Genomic DNA, 13,634 nt, shown 5'->3' on the forward strand with positions numbered 1-13,634 from the left:
AATGCAGTAATAGCTAACGTCTGTGTTGACCTCAAGTCCTGTCATGAATTCCACATAGGTCCTTGTGGATCTATTTTGATGCAGGGGCCTTGCCTGTATAAAAGTCTGTTGCTGGATGGTAATGTTACTGGGGATGGAATGCACAGGGGAAAAAAAAAAAAAAAAGGATGTGTGCCCTGAATGATTCTGGATAAAAGCATACTTATTTTAACATAAATTTTATACATAAATTACCCACAATGAAATTCAGTAAGATACAAATATTGGATAACTACTAACAAAGTGAGGAAGGACCTTATTTTTCTGTTAGAAGCAATAGCAATACAGAGGGGTATTTATGTCTTCAATTCTAGCCCCTTCCTTTATTCTTCCTTTTTCATGAAAAGAATCCCAGCCTTAGCAGCAATTTCTCATAAGCATTCTGCCCAAATCGTTAAGAAGCTATGAATTCTAATATCTTAAACAAGAGTAAATGTTCTTACGAACTTATTTTTTGTCCTTTTTGGAGAGGTCTTCCTAACCTGCGTTTGTCAATTAAAAATACTGGTAAGAGTTTATTTCAGTGTTCTCTGTGGCTAAACCTAATACAGATTTCTTCTAACATGATCACGTCAGCGTGGTGCGTGATCCCTTAAAGATGCTTACACATCTTTATTTTTACACGGTGTATGCATGCAGTTACATTGACTTTTACCAGGATTGCTTATTCCATTTGTAGGACTGTGTAACTTGTAGAACTGTCTTGCTAGAAAGCAGAGCTTTGCTGGCATAGCTTCATTTGCAGTGGATGTACTTCACTGATGTACAGTATCAGGATTTCTATATCAATAAAGTACTTCTAGTGTAAGTATATCCAAAGAACCATGCAATCATTAGTAAGTGTTGGCAGCATTCCTCTGGAACTCTCTAAAGGAAGTGGGAAAGGACCAAAAGTTGTTACAGGGGCAGTCTTAAACATGATAGGGAATTTCCTCAGTAAATGCAGTGATTTGAGTTGCTGCAGCATAAACAAAGATGGCAACTGTTTCATCATAGGTAAGAAACGTAGCCTAGTTCCTTTCAAAACTACATGTATACGCCCACACACATACATAAATAATTCTTTTGTCTGAAAGTTCTTTTCGAAGAAGAAGTATTGGATCAAGCAGAATCCCATAAAAATCCAAACATTGTATTTAAAGGATGTGTTTTCTCATGGTTAGGTATATAAGTTGTTTTGCCATAACCACATAATGTATTTTGGATGCAGTCATTTTTGTTTCAGCTATTTATGATTCCTTTCAGGATTACTGAAATACAAAGACATCATTTTAGAAAAAAGATAGATCCCTGCCCTATTTGTGTTTCTTTTTGCTGTTGTACATCACGGAAGTTACTTCAACTAACGTTAAACATTTGGCTCAAAAGCCAAAACAACACTGCAAGAAAACGAGAGAAGTCACAGGTTGGAAATGCTTAATGTTCATTTAAGAATGAACATTATTAAACAGTTCTGCCATGTCAGCAAGGGGCAGAATCTGCAGCTGCCTACGTGCTTGCAGGATCTATATGCGAGTAGTGTACAAAAACCCTCATCAGCTTCCGGACAAGCTTGCAATGACTTCATAGTCTAACACGGACCCTTAAACACAGCGCCATCCATTACTAGTAGGATTCACTTCGGTCTTGTGGATCGGTAAAAGCTAGGATCCTTGTCTTACAAAGTAACATGCACAGGAGTTTACTCTAGGGTACAGAAACCTGGAAGTACGATGTGACAGTCATCAGCAACTCTCTGATCTACCCAGGCCAGACCTGCTTATGAACTCAGAACTCGCTGTGACACATGGAGCCGGCTGAATTTTAACCCTCCATTTCAGAGCGCATTATTGCTCGCTGGGCCCTTCGGAGCAGACTGCCCTGCGAGCAGGTTTTGTTGCGTCTTTCAAATCTTTAACAAGTAGCTTGTCTTCTCCAATACAACCAGAGGCAAATCTGGTTGTCTCTCGAGAAGAGACAAATTCAGCTGTTACGAAGCACGGACTTTGTAAAAACAGGCACTAACAATTGCGATTATTTAATTTAGAAAAACCTCCAGTGGAAACACATTGAAAAAATTTTGAAGCGTTCCCAGACCAAACATCACAGTGTAGTGAAAGAGGACTGGTAAACAGAGAAAACTAAAATGGCATTTTCCAAGTGAGGAACATTATTAGAGATTAGCAAACATGAAATAATAAATTAAAATACATTTAGTTTTAATAACCTGTGGTTTTATTAGAAACATTGGTGAAGGCTTTATGTATCTGTCTATAATATTCTTCACCCAAAACGCACCTGCCATCTTCTGTTTTGCCTTGTACTTAAAATGTGCAATCCTCAAACTCCTCTCACTCTTAGAAAAATAGCGTTGGTCAGTTAGTGAAAGATTTATTAGTTTTAGAGTTACTTTGTCAAGATCAAATCTCTTACTCTGGTGAAAAGGCGCTTCATTTTTACCGACACTATCAGACTTAAATACCTAAATTGTGCTCAGCTTGCTAAACACATCTTCCACTGCACAATCTTCTAAGATTTAGAAGTAACTTACAGAGGTTTAAGTACAGTAAATTCTTCTCAAATGCCCCAAGCCAGAGGTTGCTATTCTTCGTTACTGTCTGAATTAGTGTCGCTTCCAAAGAGACGTGTTTGAAACAGATCCCTGTCCTGTTCGTGTTGCGTTTTGCCCTTCTGCATCACAGAGGCTACTTAAGCAAACATTAAAACACAACTCAAGTACTTAATGCTAAATGTCAGCGACGCTTGCGATCCTACGGCTAGCGACAGGAGGGCAGCTGTCGGGAGCGGCACAGCCGCCCTTCCGCTGGACGCGATCAAACGAGGGCGAAGGAGGCGGAGCAGGTCCCGGCGAAGGGGAGCGCCGGCGTGGGACTGCAGCCCCCCCCTTCTCCCCAGCGCGCGTCGGGGCTTCGCTTGGGGCCCTGCTCGAGCTCCGCGCCCCGCCTGGGCCGCCGCGGCAGCCGCCCCTCCGCGGCCTGGGTCTTCTCACAGGGGAGGCCCGCGACCGCTTGCAATTGTTTTTCTAACAGAAGCGAGCCCTGGCTCCAGGGCCTGGAGCACCTCGGTGTCCCCACGCCACTGCCCCCAGCCAGCCTCCCTGGCGCTGAGGACGCCCTGGCGTGGGCGCTCTGTGGGACGCGTCCCCGCGTGGGCCAGCCCGGGGCTGTCGCTCCCCGGCCCTGCCCTGAGCCACCGCTCCCCTGGCAGGCGGGAGACGCGCACTTGGGTGTCCCAGGACCGAGAAGGGCATCGGACCCAGGCTCGTCCCCTGGAAGGAGACGCTTCTTCCAGCAAAGGGGCACGGCACCGACCCCGCCTCCTCCTCCTAAGGGCCAGGGGCGAGCAGCCGCTCAGCCGCCGCAGCGAGAGGCAGCAGGCTGCCCCGCAGCCCCGGGGGCACCCAGCGCAGTGCCCGGGCGGGAGGCTCCGGCGTGAGGCAGCCCGCCCGCCTCGGCGACCGGGGCCGCCTGAGGGGCGACGGCCCCCGCGCCTCACCGGAGCCTCCCCCTCCCAGGGGCGGGGCGGGGCCGGGCCGGGCCGGGCGCCCCCCGCCGCCGCGCCTGCGCGCAGCGGCCCGTCCCCGCCGACGCCCTCCGGCGGGCGGGAACCCGGAAGTGGGCAGCGCCGGCGGCTCCCGGCGGGCCGGCGGGCAGCGGGGGCTCCGCCGGGCGGGCGCAGCCGGCACCCCGCGGCGGGGGCAGCGGCGGCTGGCATGGTGCTGGCGGCAGCGCGCCGCGCCCGCGTTGCACGGAGGAAGCCCGAGCGGAGCCGCGATGGAGATGCTGCTGCCGCCCGTGTGAGTGTGGCGGCGGCGGGGCGGGCGGGGAGGCTGACGGGCTCCCGGAGCCCGCCGGGGCGGCGGTGTGGAGCGGAGCGCTGTGCCGTGCCGGGGCCGGGGGCGCGGGGCCGGGCCCAGCCGCGTAGCAGCGGGCTGAGCCGGCGCGGCGCTCCGCAGCCCGCCCGGCCCGTGGCGCGGCCGGCCCGCCCCGGGCCCCTCGGCACCGGGCGGCGAGCGGTGCCCGCGGGCAGCCTCTGCCCGGCGGGGGGGACCCGGAGCCGGCCGCTGGCGGGAGGGTCGTGTCGGCGACCCGGCGGCGGAGCCCCGTCAGCGACGGCGCCCGTCAGCGACGGCCGGGGGCGGCAGCCGGTGTCTGGTGCCCGGCGGGCCGGGGCTCCCCGCGGCCAGCGCGGCCGCCCGCCGGCGTGAGGTGCCCCGCCGTGCCCGCTGCGGCGCCCGGGCCGGGCATCGGGCGGGCCGGGCCGCGGGGGAGCCGGCGCTGGGCTCCCCGCGGGCGGGCCGGGCTGCCGGCACCCCCGCCCCGCCGCCTTCCCCGGAGCCTTCCCGCTTGCGGGGACAGGCTTTTTTTTTTCCTTTCCCCTCCTCCCCCTCGCTCCTTCTGCTTCCTCCATATGTGGTCCCAAATTACTCCCTGTTTGACTCAGCAGTCATGCTCATCACACTCTCGGTTTTCTGGTTATTTAGTTAAGCATCTTTTTTAGCAGCAGTGTGTTAGGCAAGCCACGTATTTCCAGCTGCACTTCAGTTGGGTTCATCCAGTATTTTCTATGCTCCAGTTCAGTGTAGCTTCATCCCGCGCCTTCGGGAGGTTGTGTTTTCAGGGTACGCTGTGAGGCTCTTGAGAACAAACCAAAGGGAACCAGTTGCAGACAGCTTTGATCCAACTGGTGAAATGGTAAGAGAGACTCCAGCAACTTCAGGCAGACTAGCGATTCTCAAAACAGAAGGCATGTGACTGACGGTTTTGTAGGCTTCATTACCTGAAAACAAAGTCATCCTTTGTGACAAACTAATGAAACTTCAGTAAATGAATGTACGCTTCATAGGAACTCTGCCATCTATCCAGGTTGCTTGGCAGCTCTTTACAGGCAACTCTGACCACTTTTTTTCCTTGCGTATCTGTATGTGGTGTGTATGTAGTCTGTATACGTATGCAGATACGTACACGTCAGTATCTGATGCATTGCTTTGGGATGTAAAAAGGTGCCATAGAAGAAGTGTTCTTATCTTGGACTTGATAAGTCAGTGGTATAATTAAAAGCTGGGTCTCTTCCTCACAGTTAGTCTTTGGGGTTTTGAATGTTTCCCGAAGTCACCGATTTCTGTGTATAATTTTTTTGAATGCTGATCACTACATATGTCATGTAATTTAGACGAGTAATATTCAGTCTAAAGGAGTTTGCTGATAGGATGTCTTTTTTTTTTTTTACCTCCATACATGTGTATGTGCTCTATAACATGTAACCTGATTTTTTTTTTTCTGATTGATGCAAAATTGCTGTCTGTTACTTGCCCCTTTCAGTAACGAGTTGTATCATTTTCAAAATTGAGCCTGAAACTTTTAATTCCTAGCAGTTTCATGGTACAATGTAGTAAGCTGGTAGTAGTTTGCGTTCTGTAGATGGACCTTACTTTGTTGGCCAGTGTTTCACAGAGACTTTTTCTATTCCTTTGTTGCTTGATGCAGTTTCATGCTGTTTTGCTGCAAGATTTTGTAGCTAGTTTTGGAATAATGAAAAGTAGAGCCAACTACTTTGCTTTGCATGTTGTTGTAGTGCACAGAATATAGAGTTCTAGGTTAAAATCTTAAATTATCATTGCATTTTTCTTTTAAACTTCTTTAGACATGCCCAAGGAAAAAGTTTTAGGTATGGTAGAAGAGAGGCTAGAATTATGGGAGTCAATGCGTACGTTCAGTTTGACTGTTCTTACCTAAAGCAAGTAAGATTGAGTTTTCATTTGAAATCAGATGTACTAGGGTCAGTTGCCCCACCAAGTGACTTCAGCGACTTTGCTTAGTTCCAGCTCAGAGGTTCTAATGGTTGTATTGGTCACCAACTTATCGCTTCCTCAGGAATTCTACCTACTCCTGCACACTGTTGGTAATAGGGAAACCAAAATTTCTTGGAGTAAAGAATAAGTTGAAATGCAAATCTTCTCCTCCTCACCAAGATGAAGCTGGGGGAAAATAAGAGTGACAGAACTGGAGATTAGACAGAAGTATTAACTCTTTTTTTCTTTCTTTCCAGATGTACCAAACTTTGCCATCAGAAGCCCTTGGATCTGAAAGATGATAACACTGAAATTCACTGTCCTGTTACAGTAAATCCATGGCACATGAAGAAAGCTTTTAAAGTTATGAACGAACTAAGAAGGTATTACTTCACTGTATACATCTGCCTGGAGTCCATAATACATTTTTACTTTCATTTGCACTTAAGTTAATAATAATAGTTTATTTATTAAGAACAGGCGATTCCAGAAGTGTAGCTGATGAGAAAGATTAAATATACAATGAAGTGGTAGCTGAATGATAGTCATGTGATGATAGCTGTAATGTGTGCAGTATGGTTTTGCCCCTCATAAGTTAATCAAAACAAGGTTTATGAGACTTGAAAAATACATAGAGGTTGTATTTAAGGAGTTACAGCTACTGATCCTGTCTTGTATGTAGTTGATCCTGCATAGATGAAAAGTGACTCTTTAGCTAAGCCTGAGGCTCTTCGTATGCCTGTTGTTGATTTTTGTGGTAGGCTGTGAACTGGAAAAATGTTAAAATTTTCTAGTCTGGAGACATAGGTCACAGTCTAACAAATGTAAACCAACTGACAGTCTGCTTTCTTTTCTTAGTTATGTTTTGCTTTCCCCTGGGAGAAATTGATGAACTCCCAAATCAAATGTTGAAAGTAACTTTTCTCAATAAAGTTTCTTAAGACCTTCAGTGATACTACCATCAGTTTCAGCAAAACTGGGAGACTGGTGCTGATGCTGCTCATAGCACCCATATTGATTTATTTTCTACATATGAGTAGGTGAGATGGTGTTGAAAACTGTGACAGCTGGTAATTAGAGCTCACAACTGAGCTCTAGTAATTAGGACTCACAACTATCACTGACAGTAATTCAGCTTTATAACTAACAGCAACGATGGAGAAATTAAATAAAACACTTCTCTAGCATAGACAATACTGGAGGGTATGAAAATCCTGTAGTCCTTTGTTATTTCCCATATATGATTAAAAACTGGAGAGAGTTCACCTGAAGAAAAGACAGCAACTGATACCCTATTAAAGTATGCCTCTGCCTTTGATCTTTGCTGTTCCATATAGGTAAATCTTAAATACATTGATCTGATCACAGGATCTACCATAGTATTAACCTGGCTGTGACAGTTTGTACTGTACTGGAAGACTGGAGAAAATCATATGCTGACTATAAATTACTTAAATCCAGCTCAAAGAGTTCCATAGTCTGAGGATAATGGGATAAGAGCAGAGACTATTTTTCTACTATGTTAACAGCCTAGTTACCTTATGCAGGAAGGACTGATACGTTTTGCTTCACCCTACTTACACCCTTGGCTTTTTCAAGGATCCCAGTAACCAGATTCAGTGTCTCAAGGAGTGTAATAGAGCCTGGCTAGAGCCAGTAGCCATGACTTCCTAAGGATGAGCAAGAGTTTAGATGAAGAAACAGTTTCCCAGAATGAATCTTACAACAGTTTCAGAAGTCAGAAACCTTACCTGCATTTTGTTGTGTGGCGAGTAAAAGATACATGGTCTTCTAGCAGAGTGGATTGTTGAATGCCGTGGATTATTTTCAGAATATACTGGGGTTTCCATGGTTACTTAAATTCGAATTGCTGTAGAAGCAATTTGAGCAATTTTGTCTTACGTGTATAAATAGTTAAAGTTGGAACAGGGGCAGTGCCATGCAAACCTTAACTGTAGTTCTTATTTAATAAGGCAGTTGATGCAGCATTGTTTACTATTTAAGATGAGTACAGCTTTTAAACTGGTAAGTGCTAATTAGGTAAGCTTATAAACATTAATATTTGAATTTATTTGTTTGAAATAATAAACTGAAATATTTTAGAAATGTTTCAGACTTCATTACTCTAAATCAAGACCTAATATCAATCAAGTAAATGATATTTTCAATTTTATTGACTACATTTTTAAAGTGGTTTCTATCTCAGTTCTTTTCATTAGTGTAGCGCAAACACGTATTTGCCAGAGGTATACTCTCCAGAAAGTGCATAACTAGTGAAGAAATCATCTGCTTAAGCATCTAAAATACGTTGATTTTGGAATGCTTAAGTCTGTGAGTTTCTATTACATTTTTGGCTGCTGTCAAGTTGCCTGGTTCTGTTAGCTCATAAGAGGGTTTTTCTGTGCCTTCAAATTTTGACAAATTTGAGTAATTCTGTCCTTGGTAGTTTTTGTCATTTCATTACTCACCATCACCTCAACACTGAGTCAGAGAGATCATTAGGATAGCTAATTAGTTCTTGACATATGAAGAAATTACCCTCTGATGCCTATCTTTCCTCTTCGTTATAATTTGCTTTTATCACAATGGAATTTGACCTTACCTATATTTGTTAAAATACTCATTCTTACAAACAAGACTTCAAAATCTTTTGAAGATATGGGTAATGACCTTTCTCTGTATAAACCAATGAAGAATAACCTGCAAACTAGTAAACAGTTATTGTTCTTATCTATACTTTTTTGCCCCCCCCCCCCCCCCCCCTCTCATTTCCTCATTTCCTTTAGCAAGTTGGTGTACCCCCCACGGCTCTGTTCATTTGGTCACTCTATACAAGCAAATGAGTACAATATCGCTTCAGAACGCAAGCTTTTCTAAAATAAATTGGTGTGCCCTCATGAAATGAAGGTGCTGAATTGCTGTGGAAGCCACAAGATGCTTGCAGCAGAGTACATGATTAAGTTTATAAGCTTGTTTATTTAGTAGTTTATTTAGCTTGTCAGCTTTGTAGTAATGTGGAGCATATTCATTCACCTAATGCAGTTCCAAACTAGAGATGTATCTGGACTACCTCTAAGTTACTATGTCTGTATATGCACAATGTAATTAATTAGCTGGAGTTTTGCATTGATGTAATTCTGTGCCTTCTGGCTTCATTGTTATCTTTAGTATTTCTGTGCAGCTAAGTATAAAACCTTTTGTTCCTGTTGTCAGGATAAGTGCAGGTGTCTGAAAAAGCTGGGTGTCTGACCTCTTATGTGCAGCTTTCTGTTTCAATTTTTGTGTAATAAATGTAGTGGTTGTTTTCAAGCTTCTCTGAATTGTGTGTTTCATCTGGGTATGGTCATTACCTTGTATTATACATCTCTTTTAGCCTGCAATATTGCTATTATTAAACTTATGAGATGTAGATAGTTCCTGTAGGTATTAAGAGCCAAAAGGGGGAAAATATTCTAATTCCAGGATTGCAATATGGCCCCAAAGGTTAGTTGTGGCCACCAACATTTTTGGTGTGTGACCTGCACAAGGCCACTTTACCTGAGGCTGTGCTCAAAGAAATTGGATGATTGCAGAGGCTGAGAGATCACAGGGTTTTCTTTGGACTGGGGTGAATATCTGAGCAGTTTGGCTGAGAGCTCTAGCTCTGTTGGAGCAAAATGCAACTGCTCACCCCAGTCTCTGCTACAATTCTGTGTGGTAGTTGCAAACTATCAGAAAGTCTGCATTCTAACTGCAAGATATATATATATATATTCAGGCAAGGTAAAATTTTGTCTTTTCAAAAGTACTGAGAATAGAGATCGCTGGGTTGATGTACAGCTCTAGCTTTGTCCCTAAGGAATATGTTGTTAAATCGTACTTTCCCCTCTTCACTGTGTTGCCCTGGCTCTGAGTTTTGTGGATTGTACACTACTTCTACAGGGACAGTGCTAGCATGAGAAGGAAATAAAAGGCAACTGTGACTATGGTTATTGAGATGCTGGGAAACTTCAGCCTTTGGTGTTGTGGTGTGGGTTCCCCACCTTTCCATCTAGAAAATTGGATTATAAAGAGTACACGGTGTGATGGGTTTAACCGGAAGGGGTATAACCAATAGCTGTAAACTGCATTGGAAACGCCTGTATTAGGAATGATTATAAACGAGATGTTACTTTATTGCAACAGAAGAGGGAGGAAATATGTATCACAGTCTCAAAGGACAAGAATGCAAATGGATGTAATGAAAATAAAAAGTCAGGCAAGAAATGAAGTTAACCATAATAAATTGTAAGCTGGTCAGAGTGGAAAAAATAATTGCTATTGTGTGAATGGGCTGTGTGTGAAAAATGCTTGGAAAACAGTAAATATAGAGATGATCGAGTAGTGATTTTGAACAATTAAGTAGGCATGAGCTTCCAGTGTAATGTGACACAGGCATCACCATTGAAATTTGGATTCTTCGTTATCTGTAAAGTCTTATTTCTTACCTCAATTTTTTTAGTGTTTGTGTGTATCAAATTCTTTTTTCTATCATAGTTTTTCAAAGAGGTCCAGACTTCCAGTGAGAAGGTTCATAAATTGGGGTGATACAAATTTTGGTTATTCAATGCAGAAAACTTCTGTGAAAGAAATAACAATTCAGTGTTCGATTTTTTTTTTTTTTTTTTTTAGAAAGTTCTGTGTACCCAAGCACCATCTGTAATCCAACTGAGTAATAGCTATGTGGTCGTGTAATGCATTTAAAACCAATGCTTCATCAGCATTGTCTGCCTGTCTCTTTTGAGGGCATGGGGAAAAGAAATTGTGCATGATGATATATGCTTTTCTGTTGTATTTCACTTATGTGAAATTGCCTTTTCTGATATTTCTAAATAGTCAGAACTTGCTGTGTGATGTGACGATAGTAGCTGAAGACATGGAAATTGCAGCGCATAGAGTTGTGCTAGCTGCCTGCAGCCCCTACTTCCACGCCATGTTTACAGGTACCAAATGTTTAAATACTTACTATGTTCTAATCCAATCCAACTATGTAAAGCACAAAATTAAATTACTTTTGCTTTTTAGGATCTCATTTAATTTCTAGATAAGCCAATAGGAACATTTGGATTTCTTAATGAATTTTTTGTTTTGCAGTCTAAGGAAACACTGGCAACTTTGTTAGCATGATGAATGCTTTAAAAAGTCTCCTTCATTTAAACAAATGTATATGTTAAGTAAGCCAGGAATAGTAAAGTTGTTATACCCTTTAAGGCTCTAGTAATCTCACTTGTCCAAAAGAAGGTTAAAATAACTTTCATGTGAATTTTGGAGTAAATTATGTCCTTTAACAACTACTGCTGTGTTCTTCAGACCCTGGGTACTCTAGGCTGTTAGTAGACATGAAAGCTTTCTGTGGCTTTGGCAGCCTATAGCTGGAGTGCATGTTTCGGTATTTTTAGGGTAATTCCCTGTGACAGATGTACTCGGCATCATTGCCACAACTTTTCCGTGCAGGCTTGATTCTGCCTTTGCTCTCTCCATGCTGGCCAAGTTACTGCTTTGCTGCTACAACAGGAATGCTGAGGGCTTGTGAGGCTAAGATAGATTCAGGTTCATAGGAGCCTCCAGCTTAATTCCTGTGCTGTGGGTTTAATTCCATAATGGTTATAAATCACACTGAAATCATGTGGAATTGTCAAAGTGAGAATGCTACTAAATGCATGTTAAAATTAACATTTGAAGTTTTGTCTGTTCCTTCTCAAATCTCGTGCCAGTTTGGTAGTTAATGTTGACTGTCTGAAATTAAGAGTTCTCTGTAACATATTGCTTCTGACCACCCACTCAGGTGGAGGCAGAAATGTGACTCTTGGCCTGCCAGTATACAAGCAAATTGGAGTTTTAATAACTTTAATTGTACGCAACTGGAAGATTGATGAAATTTGAAATACTATTGTGTCCTGGGGAAGCAGCTGATTGTTCTTGATTTTATATGCAAATATTTTGACACAACCAAAGCTAGAAGTGGAATCACTGCTAGCAGCAACAATGCTTTAAAGTTGTGTGTAAAATTAAGTATCTATTTCTCTAGTAGTTCTTCAAGTTTGCATTTGTGGTTGAAATGAACATTCTAGGTGACTGATACGTTCTTTCTTAATTTTTACTGCTTTCTTTAAAGTTAGAAGGAAAATAGCTGCTTCTATGTTTCCTTTTCATCACCTTAGTAACAGAGAAACACAGCCTCTTACATTAGTTCTGTGTTGAAGATTAACTGTGGTTGACTGTCACATTGAAAATATTCTAGTATAAGTTTTATATTACGTTTCTGTGGCAGACAAGACATTTCTGCTTGCCCCGACTGCCCTTTCTGTGGAGAAGTTTGACTTGTTAGGAGTGCCAGTGCAGCTGTGTCTGTGGTCGCTTTCCAGATGGAATCACTGAAATCTTGGTTCTTACCTTGCTTCAGTCCCTTTTAAAATTTTTTGCTTGTTTTGTTATTAAATGTAGGTTGTCTTTGACCCCCAGTGGTGTGGGAAGTGGGAAGGCTTACCTTAGTAATGGGTGGGAAGCATTTAACCCATACATCTGTGGCAATGTTTGTGTAGTTGGTAAACCAAATTGGTGGGAGTTTAAATAGAATTCAGCTGTGGCTTCAAGATGTATCACCAGGTGTTATACTACTATCATAGGCTGCTTTCAGCAGGGCCCAGCTATGGTGTTGGTGCATTTCAGTCATTCCCCACAGAAAAAATCCTGAAGTTCATCCTAAGTGTTATCTCCATGAACCCTGCAATTCACACTTCTCAGGTGGATTTGTATTCTCATCCAGTAATCTGCAAGTTCAAATAAGCAAGTTTGATCCCTTAACTAGCTACAACCTAATGGAAAAGTATCTTCCTCCATCCAGAATAAAACAATGACTGAAACGACAATAAAAAATTTGCACTTTTATGCTTCAGGGTTACTTCTTGACTAGAAATTAGAAGCTTACATTTGGACATATGTTTGCAGGTTACTTCCATCTTTCTCCGAGTCATTAGGTACTGACTGCTGTGCAGGATGGAGTATGGCATTAACTGAGATCAAACCCTCTGCCTGATTTTTTTTTTCTGTTTCCACTTGTTGCAATGGTAGAAGTAGCCCTGTTAAATACTGAGAAAGAAAAAGTTACTGCCTTTGGAAGTTAGTAACAATTATAAGTACAGCTGAAAAGAATGATTAAACACCTGGGACTATGTTACCAGGAATAATTCTTCCTTCTGTATACAGTGAAATTCTTCAGAAATATGTATTTTGATCTGAATTAAATATGCTTAAATGATTAGAGGAAGGGATTATAAAACACCAGTGAAGGGACACTTCAGTGACCCTAAGGCCTTACTTGGGACAAGGTTTAATTTTCTCTTCTGCCAAGGCAGTTACCCTTAGGGAATTGTCTGCTTTCTTTGCTTCCGTTCTCCATTTGTAAAATTCTGGGTTTGTTTTTTGTTTTTTTTTTTTTTTTTTAAAAAAGAAAAAAGAAAAGCCTTCCTTACATTACTTTGTGAGGAACCATATAAGCTTTTTAGATAGCCTTTTAGTAACTTCAGCTCAACTGGTGCTCTGCTGCTCCTGCTTGGGAGGTTGGATCAGCTCAGTGCTTTCCTTTCTGTTCACGAAATGCTTTCCTGTCACTAACAACTCTGCGGAGATCTGGTGGTGCAACTTCCCAGTCATGAACCGAGTTCCTCAGCAGGTTGAATTCTAGACTGAGACTGCCTAGCGAGTGAATCTATGATTTCCTGCATATGATCTCTCAAGTCTGGATCACAAGAGGACTGGTCTAGAATTGTAGTAAGATTGCATGTCC

General features: G+C 43.0%; 1 protein-coding gene across 2 annotated transcripts in view; it reads left to right on the forward strand.

The window, feature by feature from the left end:
• The first annotated feature begins 3,699 nt into the window (after window positions 1–3,699).
• The window catches only part of KLHL2 (kelch like family member 2), a 60,076-nt gene continuing 50,141 nt past the window's right edge, over window positions 3,700–13,634 (forward strand). For both annotated transcript variants that reach the window (XR_014228642.1, XM_082316133.1), the window contains exons 1-3: window positions 3,700–3,835; window positions 6,088–6,213; window positions 10,685–10,791. Coding sequence is in view for 1 of the 2 variants with exons in the window: in XM_082316133.1 (XP_082172259.1) it covers window positions 3,813–3,835; window positions 6,088–6,213; window positions 10,685–10,791 (256 nt within the window). In the remaining variant the exon portion in view is untranslated. The remainder of the gene's footprint in view (window positions 3,836–6,087; window positions 6,214–10,684; window positions 10,792–13,634) is intronic.

This window comes from Platalea leucorodia, assembly GCF_965183815.1.
Source record: "Platalea leucorodia genome assembly, chromosome: 6".
In the NCBI taxonomy this organism is placed as follows: domain Eukaryota; kingdom Metazoa; phylum Chordata; class Aves; order Pelecaniformes; family Threskiornithidae; genus Platalea; species Platalea leucorodia.